Source organism: Asterias rubens (assembly GCF_902459465.1).
Source record: "Asterias rubens chromosome 8 unlocalized genomic scaffold, eAstRub1.3 super_scaffold_89, whole genome shotgun sequence".
Lineage (NCBI taxonomy): Eukaryota > Metazoa > Echinodermata > Asteroidea > Forcipulatida > Asteriidae > Asterias > Asterias rubens.
The window spans coordinates 1,477,259-1,487,130 of record NW_022985693.1 but is presented as its reverse complement, the minus strand read 5'-3'; the positions used below and the strand labels follow the sequence as shown (position 1 = coordinate 1,487,130).

Genomic DNA, 9,872 nt, shown 5'->3' with positions numbered 1-9,872 from the left:
ACATGCAGATTTTAAAGTGTTTCCCCCCCCCCCCTTTTTTCCCCCTTTGTTTAAGGTAAAAGTTTGAGACTTTATTTTGTGTGTGGTAGATTTAACTGAAATGTTTCTCTGAAATAACCAAACTATGTTAATTAAATACATGGATTGGATTTATGCCAGTCAACATTCTTGTTTATTATTTAAATAAATGCCAATTTTATCCTTTTTAGAGTGTTTAAATAGATAAGAACCAACCCCATCGATTTGTTTTGTTCCTGTGTATTTTGGGGCAGCAATGTATGAAACTCAGAGAAATTGCTCAAGGAAGTTATCTTTAGGTATATATGTACAATGTATCCGAGTGTGTTGTGTACAAGAACTTACTTAATACATGATCATGAAGTGTCAAATTGATTTAACAGTTCAATTAAAATTGTTTGATGAATCATTATTTTACCATGATCGATTATGTAGCATACTACATGTACATGTCAAGTGTGTCTTAAGTTTGCCTTTGGTAATCATAAATAATTTGGTGTCTTGTCATTAAATTTCTGTCAAATTTGTTATCAAAGATTCTGATTTTGTAGAAAGTCTACCCAAAGTGGTTTGGCCTGAAGAAGTGTCCAAACTGGACCATCAATTGTAAACTTTTGTTGAAGTAGCAATTAAATTGGTGTGTAATAATTACAAAGTTTTAGAATAAAATCAACTCTTTTTTATGATAACTATGTATTTGCTGTGAGTGAGAATTCTGCATTTTAAAGATAAATTATGAATAACTTGAACCAACTCACAAAATATGACACACGAATGTTATTTTTATCCAGCTAGAAATTTTATTTCAACAAACAAACATGTAATAAACAATAATGTATTTTTATATACTGTACATGTAGAGCATGTTACTTCTTTATCATAAAACATTATGGAAAAAAAAATACTGTTCAAAATTGACAATAATCTTGTTTCCCACATGTTGAGACAATAATGAAGGAACAGGCTAACCATGAAAATGTAATTATTTAGTTATGTACAATTTTATACAAGATCAAGCATTATTTTTAGTAAATTAACAATCAAAAACTTTATGGATGACAATTTCATTTTGCATATAGTCAAAGTGAATCAAAGTAACCGATAATGAAATCATAAATCACAGACACATGACACCTTTTGTGGTGTGTCTTTCAGAATTGATACTAGCATGGCTGATATCGTTGGATTACACCTGCTGATATAAATTGCAAAAACAACTTGCCTAAGACCTTCAGCATAATGATGTCTTTAAAGCAGGGCGCCCTGAGCAAGAGGTAAAAGAGCGTAATTCAGCATTGTTTTGCCTCTGAGATAATGGTGTGATGACCACCATATGATCCAATGCATAAGGTCCATTCTAAGCCTGGACGACTAGTGAAATTTATTACTCGACTAATCACGCCTCAAATAGTCGCAGTTTGGACTGTAGTCGGGACTAATTTTTCATTTCCAAGATGCATTGCGGCAAATTATTTGCCGCAGTTGCAAAAGTAAAATTCTCGATGCAAGGCTTGAAGGATTGTGTCACTGATGTGTGATTGTGCTTCATGATAAGAAAATTATGTTGTTGTGAATAGTCTTGAGCAACACTTTTGGTTCACCGAGCAGGAAGTCTTGTATATTTTTGAAGTAGTTGTGGCAGCACGATTAACGGAATAGTTAAAAAACAGCAGACGCAACTTCACTAGCAATCAATAGTCACGACTTAAACACTAGTCGCCCAGGCCTAGTCCATTCTGCAGACTGAGTAGACAATGGGATGAATATTCATCATGATCTGCCACTGATAGGTGGAAGTACAGGACTTGAGGAGAGACTAGCAACAGGTCGTACTGCTGGCTGGGAGGTGTGGTCGAGTTGGCCAACTTGAATCTCTCTGAAGGTCACGTTGTTGCCTACAGGTGACCTCACTGTGGATGGTTTATCAGGACTGGGCTTCCCTTTAGAAAATGAAAAGTATTGTTAAAAGTTATTTCATAGTTTTGGCAATTTGATGAATCTGTGTACACACTTCTCATGTACGCATTCTCTCATAGGGAAATAAAACAAATCACATTAGCTCGGCTAAGCAATTCACTTTGATACAACATCATCATTTAAAACTGCCCTCAAAACTCATTTGTCCCTTTCTTTTGTCTCATGAGCAAGCGCCTTTTTGGTGGATGCAGGTGCTTTACAAGTCTTCATTGTTATTGTTCTTATTGAGTTGTCAACATGATCATTTTGTGTCTTTTTGTTTACTATATGTTTGTGATATTTCAATAACGATTTGTTTCCTGTATAATAATAGTCAAACAAACCTACTTGATGATGTATTGGGTATGCGACTGGCTGCCTGTGATTGGTCCTTCCAACCCATGCCCTCTCCTGTGTAGGTATTGGCTGGTGGTGGCCGTCGAACACATCGTTGACCAATAGATGGCTTTATATCAAAATGATCTGGTTCTTCAAGCCTCTCTTCCTGTCTATGCTGTATGTGTTTATGAATAATCTCCTGGGCCTGTCAGATTCAAGATAAGTCATGAAATGAAATAAGCTTCATCGTGTATTGGCTGTTGTTTTACTACAAAGAAATTTCTGTTTTCTAATTTAGTGGCTTCTTATATAGCCAGGTATCCCTCACTCAGTGACGCTCGGGCCGTTTTAACATACAGTTTGTTTCTGCTACCAAATTAAAGAAACACAATGTTAGCATGAAATACCTTTTGTTGACACGTGATGATATTTGGTGCAGTAAGGAATTCTGTAATCTTCAAGTTGTTTTTCACTGAGGTGGATGCAGTAGAACGTGCATGCTTCGGCAAACTCAGCTGGTAAGAGTGATCGGTAAAATCAATGTCGTAGTCCAGGGCAAGCCGCTTCACTCTGAACAAAAGTAAAGACAGACGAGTTTAACATAAAAAGTATTCAATTAATAGAAGACAAAAATGAAGTGGAAGAATCGCCATTAAGCATTTTTAAATGCATTTACCAAGCTCCCATGCTTATATAGAAATTTTAAAATGTAGAACTACAACTAAACAGATTCATGATTCACACATTCCAAATACATGTACATGTATCTTGCTATTGAGTAGACTCGGGACCGATACTTCATGGAGGTAACATAGGCAACCTCTAGCCTCCAGCACCAGAGGTCATTGACTTTGTGCCTTTGAAAAATAAAAGTTGAATTTTATTTTTCTCACAGAGGTGCCCTTTACCAAGGAGAAAATTCAGTGGTTCCCTTGCCCTTTCAAATACAAAGCATCAGGCCTAGACACTAGACAAATTTCAAAATTGCGCTTGTTTTTTCTTTATTTTGGAATGAATAACAAACAGGATGACATACTTTCTATTGGTGAGTTTTGTGTAGAGATATTGTGCAAGAAGTTCAGCAGCATCTGTCTTGCAGTGTAGTGTCCCTTCCATTAACTCTTCTGGTATCTCAATATTTCGCCGCTTAAAAAACTATAAAGAAGTACAAGAAATGTACAGATTAGGTATATGGCATAATAATAGGTAAAATAGAAGGGGACGGAGGCCAACCACATTCATTGCCACTTTGCTGCGGGATGTTGGCCTCCGTGACAATGTGGAGATGAGGACCCTAATGCTGGACAGGGGGAAAAAAGAGGGCTGCGACCAAGTTCTGAGTTGGTGTAGCGACAAAGTCCCAAGGAGTCTATCATATCGCATCAAAAATGAAATATACATTATCAAGGTCTGGCATATCAATCAGGTGTTGTATAGAAAGTGTTAATAATACTGAGTTACAAAAACACAACTCACTGTTTGAAGTTGAGACCAGTTTCCTACTTTGCCAGGTAGACCATTGCAGTTATCATAATTGTGCATCTGAATGTCTTGTGGATAGTACCATGAAAAGATCTCTGCCACGATGTAGCCATTGGAGAAATCTCTGAAAACAAAATACAATATCATTATAAATACAAAATACAGATTATCAAAATACTTATTAATAATAAACATTGATTGACTCCACTTCAAATTGTACTTAGTTTAATATATGCACCGCCAATTCTACACCAAAACTTTAGCCTACTGATAAAGTGATGGTTGTGTGGCCAACTCTCTGACTCCTTGGATTTACAGAGTTGACCATAAAAATGAGGGTAGCCTACCTGAGTGCACACACTGTACAACAATATAACAGTGACAGACAGTACACAGTAACATTCATTAAACCGTTATATTTCAATTTGTCTGACCACGCTGAACCTCCATTGATTGTTCAAACCTTCAAATCAATGCATGATGATGCATTGAGTTGATGAAGGTTTGGTCAAGGAGGTTCAGCATTTTGTTTTGCTATCTAAAAACTAACACAATACAAAAGCAAGCATCCTTTATTGACTGACAGTTAAGACTAAAAAGCAGTTAGGCCTACTCATCATGGGCCTAAATCCCTGATGGTCAAGTACAATTTCGCTAGTACGTGAACACGATTAATCAACTGATCACCGACACTTTTCTTTACTTATTTAATTGAATGCTGGTCATCTCGCCACCTGACAAGCTCGCCACCTACAAAGTCGCCCCCTGCAAAGTCTCCCCCTACCCGGCTCGCCCCCTGGCAATGTCGCCCCCAAACAATGTCGCCCCCCTAGCAAAGTCGCCCCTGACAATGTCGCCCCCAGCCAATGTCGCCCCCCTAGCAAAGTCGCCCCCAAATATAGTTAAAACATTTTCAGAAAAAATTCTGTATGAAGTAATGTGCTTGTGGAAGGTCTAACCCTAACCCTATTAACCCTAACTAACCCTAACCCTTAACTATTTTCTGTGGGCGACATTGGCTGGGGGCGACATTGTCAGGGGGCGACTTTGCTAGGGGGCGACATTGTTTGGGGGCGACATTGTCAGGGGGTGACTTTGTAACAACTCGGGCGAGCCGGTTAGGGGGCGACTTTGCAGGGGGCGACTTTGTTGGTGGCGAGCTTGCTAGCTAGGTGGCGAGATGACCAGCCTCCATTTAATTGGTTAAAAAGAAAACATGATCGGACTCACCTTCGAATATTTCTGATGGGAAATGTTAGATCGAGGCTCTGTAGCCACTTAAAAACTTCCCTTGGAAGTGCCGTCATTTTCCCAACACAAATATCGAGTTAGATAATGCTTTTGATCACAAAAAATGAAGTCATAAACAAGCAGCAGCCAGCACTCGTGCTCAGTGTCTCGTCGAATCGTATTATAATTATATGCGATCCCGTCTAACTGTCTGATCCCCGTTCGTTGTTTACACGAAAGTGCCTTGACGACGGAAGTCTGCACTATACGACTGTTGCCTGCAAACTTGTCTACAATCATGAACAGTTAATAGTGTTTTGACCGGAAAATGTCAACACTTGAGGGCGGTGTTTAACGACACCGTTAATTATTTGCAGATACAGTTTGTACATGGGTATATGGGTGGTATGTTTGTGCATGGATTCTCTCTGAGTCTGTGTGTGTACACAACAAGTTCCGGAAGATGTGTTGTGACTGTGAGAGGGCCTACCCGTAAGTGGAACTTTTAGTTTTGTGATGGGAAAGGACATAAGCTAGAAAGAGCAGAACAAATACATCACCCCAGTGTGGTCTGACTACTACTATTAAATGACTTTACAGGACGTGAGGTAAATTATATTATTATCAGCTAGAGTCGGACATTTTCGCGATCTCCGGCCCTATCGCACAGCCCGACTTCACGACACCGTGCGCAGAGCAAAATCTACGGCGCGTGAGCTCGCTCAAAACATGCTCAAAACCATGCTCAAACCTCGGTAATTACGTAGTCTAACACTACTCTCAAAATAAACATATTTTGTAGTAGAATACTGTAAATATCAAACAGCAATTGGTAATGATACAACGTTCATTTTATAAAAAGGGCTTCGTTTTAATATAGTTAATAAAAGTGTTATTTATTGACATTTGAAAATGCAGCTGATGGTCCATGTGATGATCGCCGGTACGACTACGAGATCGAGAGTCTTCTCACGTCTTGTGTTGTTTTTCTATCTATCTCTCAGGTCACGTGTTCGTGATTACATGTAAACATTGTTAGAGCGCAATCGGTCTGTCATGTCTGTGAATAACGATAAAACTTAAATTAACAGATTGCATTGCTATTCAAAAAGTATTTTAAAAAGGACGTGTTTAAAAAAACTTTAAAAAAAAAAAAAAAAAACCATGCTCTTTAGTGTAATTCACTGTATGTGCCTGAAAGAATCATCGAACTAGCTCTGTTCTTTAAAAATCCCGGCTGGACAGCTGAGGGGACAATATAGCTGGCCTACCACTTGTGGTGTTAATCCTTACCTTTTAAAAATGTAAATGGAAGATTGATTAGCATTTATATTTTATCAATACCATAGTCTTTTGGGAGTATTTATCCACAGCCTGCAACTTGAAGTTAGATCTAGTTTCTGAATAAACCATGATTCATTCTAATCTTGATATAAGTTTAACCTACTGAAAAAAAAAGTTAACTTGTTCTTTTTTAACTGCAATAACAAATGTACTTACACTAATAGGTTTATGTTGTAATTGCAGAATCTGCAAATCAAAATTGCCTATTTGATGCTAGAGACAACGTCCACCATTTATTTAGAATGGCTGGTAGGCCTCAGAACAGTGGATTTGAAGCCTCGGCAATAACTGTACTAAAGAGGGCGGTAGAGCTAGATGGCAAAGGTCGATTTACAGAATCACTTGTGTGTTACCAAGAGGGGCTGAATCTACTCATGGAAGTTCTGAAAGGTAATGTTTTTTTGTCAGAAACAATATAGGACATACTTCTACTTCTAGTCTACTTCTATGTGATACTCGGCAAAGTCCGTAAGTCAACTGCAGGAATTGAATGTGTAACTCTTTATTTTTAAAAGCCAAACTTTTGTAGGGGCAGAAAGGTCAAGACCAGGGGCAACAGAGGTCATGGCCTCCATGGACCTTTGTTTAAATCCAGACCTGGTATACCCAAGTATATTTCTGACAACTCTAACTTTCCCCAGATTGTTATATTTTATACTTCTTGATCACTGACACTGTTTGAATTTAAAAAATAGTAACATATTATTTTGTGTGTTGTTCCTGTATAGTGACCACCGATGATGTAAAGAAGCAGGCATTTCGTACACGAATCAGAGAATACATGGACAGAGCAGAGAAGGTCAAACAACATGTCGAGCAAGAAAAGGAAGGTGATTCCCCTGAGATATGATGAAAACATGTACACAAAAATGATTTATAAATTGATTTTGCTTGGAATATTGCCATTTACTAAAGCTGCAGTACTTTCTATGACACCCAAACTTATAACCATAATAATTTATTAATAATTTATTTCATAGCTGGGAAGTACCATGAACAGATTCACATTGTAGCTGACTCCACTAATAACAGCTACAGTAGAATCTTGGGTCCATTCTTGGATGAGTTTACAACTGAAGTTCATGTGGAGGATCCTTACATCAGGTCTGCCCATCAGATTTATAACTTTCTGAGGCTGTGTGAACTTCTTGTTGGAGGCAAGACGAAGGTCAAAAGGATCTCATTGACAACAGGCAGGGATGAGGTATGTGATTATTCAATTAATTAACTTTTTGGGGAATTCAAAAAGTTTGAAAAGTTATCTTAAAGTATAGCTTTTATTATCAAATAAAATTAGGTTTCCTGGTTGTGAAGACAAGGATTCCCAGAAAAACAAACTTTATCACTATACTAGCCAAGAACCCCATGCAGAGACAACAAAATATTTTCACCCCTGATGTTGTGAGTTTGTAAGTATAGTTTTGCTATTTGTGATAATCCTGATGAAAATGACTACATTTATTCTCTTATTCTACATCAGCAGGGGAATGCTCAAACTCAGCAAGGAAGACTAGATGAGCTGAAAAGAAGCCTATCTGATTATGGTGTAACGCTTGATGTCAATTACTCATCAACACTGCATGACCGAGAAATCAGGTAAGTAAATTATTGTGGGAAATATAAAGGAATGATCTTGTCATGAACTTATTTTCATGTTTTAATTGTAACTTTAATCAAACTAAGAAAGCAAACTTGTAGCAGTTTTTCCAATGATATGTTTTCGGTGTAATTTTAGATTAAACAATGGCTGGATCATCAAGATTGGCAGAGGTCTGGACTATTTCAAGAATACTGGAAAATTCAGCATTGGTTTCTGTGACATGGACCTTCGTAAATGTCAGGAGACGACTGTAGACATTTTCCATTCCAAGCACACTGCCCAAAACAGATGATGCTTGTATTTGATGTACATAGTGTGAATATTGTAATATCAATAACAGTAGCGAAACTGCATATTCACATATTGGTATTAATTTGGGTAAATGGGTACCAGATCCAAGGGTTCTTTTCCATCACTTAACTTCCCTAAGACACTGGAAACGACGAGCTCTATCATGCAGTTGGCTCATCCCATCCCATCACCCCCCCCCCCCCCAACCTGGGCCCAATTTTTACCTTGAAAAAGAAATTTGTAATTTTCACCCAAAAGTCTTATGTTATAAAGACGGTAAGGGTAGTTCGCATCCTGCAAAAATTATCTGGTCAGAAGTGCCCCTGTAGATCAGAAATAATTACAAGTAGGACAAGCAATCTGAAGCTCCAAAGAGATTGCATGCTGCGCTTTTTGGAGATTCAAATTTCCCTGGTGTTCATTTGTGAATACTGCAGACACTTATGCGGTTGGTACCCACCCACTGTTAGCTCGCTAAACAGGATGCATTAAACATTCTTGATGAAAATACTGTGCAATTTCTTTGTTGTCTCAACAAGTTTACAATGGATTTAGCTGAAACATTCACAGGTACCTTTAATTATTGTATGTTCCTTGCCAATACAGCCTTTTGATAAATACATTGTCAAAGAAAACAAATCTATGACCCTACTTTTGCTGGGGTTTGAATCATGGTTTCAATCATATTTTTAAAAATTTTATATAAATATATAAATGTTTCAAGTTAAAAAATTTGAGTCCCATATTTGATCAGTTTAATTCAATTTGATTCCAATTGATGTAGATGCTGCTAGAAATAACATCTCAAACAAGCAAGATAAGATAATTATCTGAAACTTTTGAGGAATATTAAAGACAATGTTAAACACAATGATATTTGAACTTTTATTTTTGTTTTGTATTTATGTCCAGAAACTGTAAAAAGTGAGGGGGCGTGGCAGAATTAAACCAATCAAATCAATGTTACTCGTAGAGGGCGCTGTATAAGCCCACCGTTAAAAAAATGCAATGTGGTCCGTAGTACATGCGTGTGTACACCTACAGTGTACACATGAAGTATGTACATGTACATGTGTGTACATACATGTCGTGTATGTAATTAACACAAGCAATATAAACACAAGAGCGAGGGGGGAGACTGGATAGTTGATGTAAAAAGTAACGACATAAGCATTGGATGGACATTTTCAAGGGCTTTCCTCTCGTACAAAATGTAGTGCTATGGGGAATTTCAAGGCGAGGCTAGAATTTGGGGCACGGCGCGTGGTGATAAATTGAGAAAAATAACATCTCAAACAAGCAAGATAAGATAACTATCTGAAACATGCGTGTGTACACCTACAGTGTACACATGAACATACATGTACATGTACCTGTGTGTACATGTCGTGTGTGTAATTAACACAAGAGCGAGGGGGGAGACTGAATAGTTGATGTAAAAAGTAACGACAAAAGCATTGGATGGACACTTTCAAGTGCTTTCCTCTCGTACAAAATTTAGTGCTATGGGGAATTTCAAGGCGAGGCTAGAGGCCAGGGAGTGGACCCCCGACACGCCCCCCAAAATTTGGGGCACGGCGCGTGGTGATAAATGGAGAAAAATAACATCTCA

At 37.9% G+C, this 9,872-nt stretch overlaps 2 protein-coding genes across 5 annotated transcripts; one reads left to right on the top strand and one right to left on the bottom strand.

Annotated features, from left to right (window-relative positions):
• Positions 1 to 24: 24 nt before the first annotated feature.
• LOC117305534 (spermatogenesis-associated protein 4-like) lies at positions 25 to 5,268 on the bottom strand. The gene is made up of 6 exons (XM_033790410.1): positions 5,026 to 5,268; positions 3,790 to 3,919; positions 3,350 to 3,468; positions 2,721 to 2,883; positions 2,323 to 2,518; positions 25 to 1,958 (listed from the first exon to the last, which is right to left on the bottom strand). The coding sequence occupies exons 1-6, from the start codon at positions 5,100 to 5,102 to the stop codon at positions 1,789 to 1,791; spliced, it is 855 nt and encodes a 284-aa protein (XP_033646301.1). The 5' UTR covers positions 5,103 to 5,268; the 3' UTR covers positions 25 to 1,788.
• Positions 5,269 to 5,440: 172 nt separating this feature from the next.
• Positions 5,441 to 9,387, top strand: LOC117305543 (MIT domain-containing protein 1-like). Of its 4 annotated transcripts, none has more exons than XM_033790425.1 (6): positions 5,441 to 5,633; positions 6,553 to 6,759; positions 7,098 to 7,199; positions 7,350 to 7,573; positions 7,853 to 7,965; positions 8,105 to 9,387. In XM_033790425.1, the coding sequence occupies exons 2-6, from the start codon at positions 6,612 to 6,614 to the stop codon at positions 8,259 to 8,261; spliced, it is 744 nt and encodes a 247-aa protein (XP_033646316.1). In that variant the 5' UTR covers positions 5,441 to 5,633; positions 6,553 to 6,611; the 3' UTR covers positions 8,262 to 9,387. The 4 variants fall into 4 exon arrangements, with proteins under 4 accessions (XP_033646316.1, XP_033646314.1, XP_033646313.1 ...); XM_033790423.1 differs by having other exon boundaries at positions 5,441 to 5,517; positions 7,850 to 7,965; positions 8,105 to 9,386; XM_033790422.1 differs by having other exon boundaries at positions 7,850 to 7,965; positions 8,105 to 9,386.
• Positions 9,388 to 9,872: the final 485 nt, after the last annotated feature.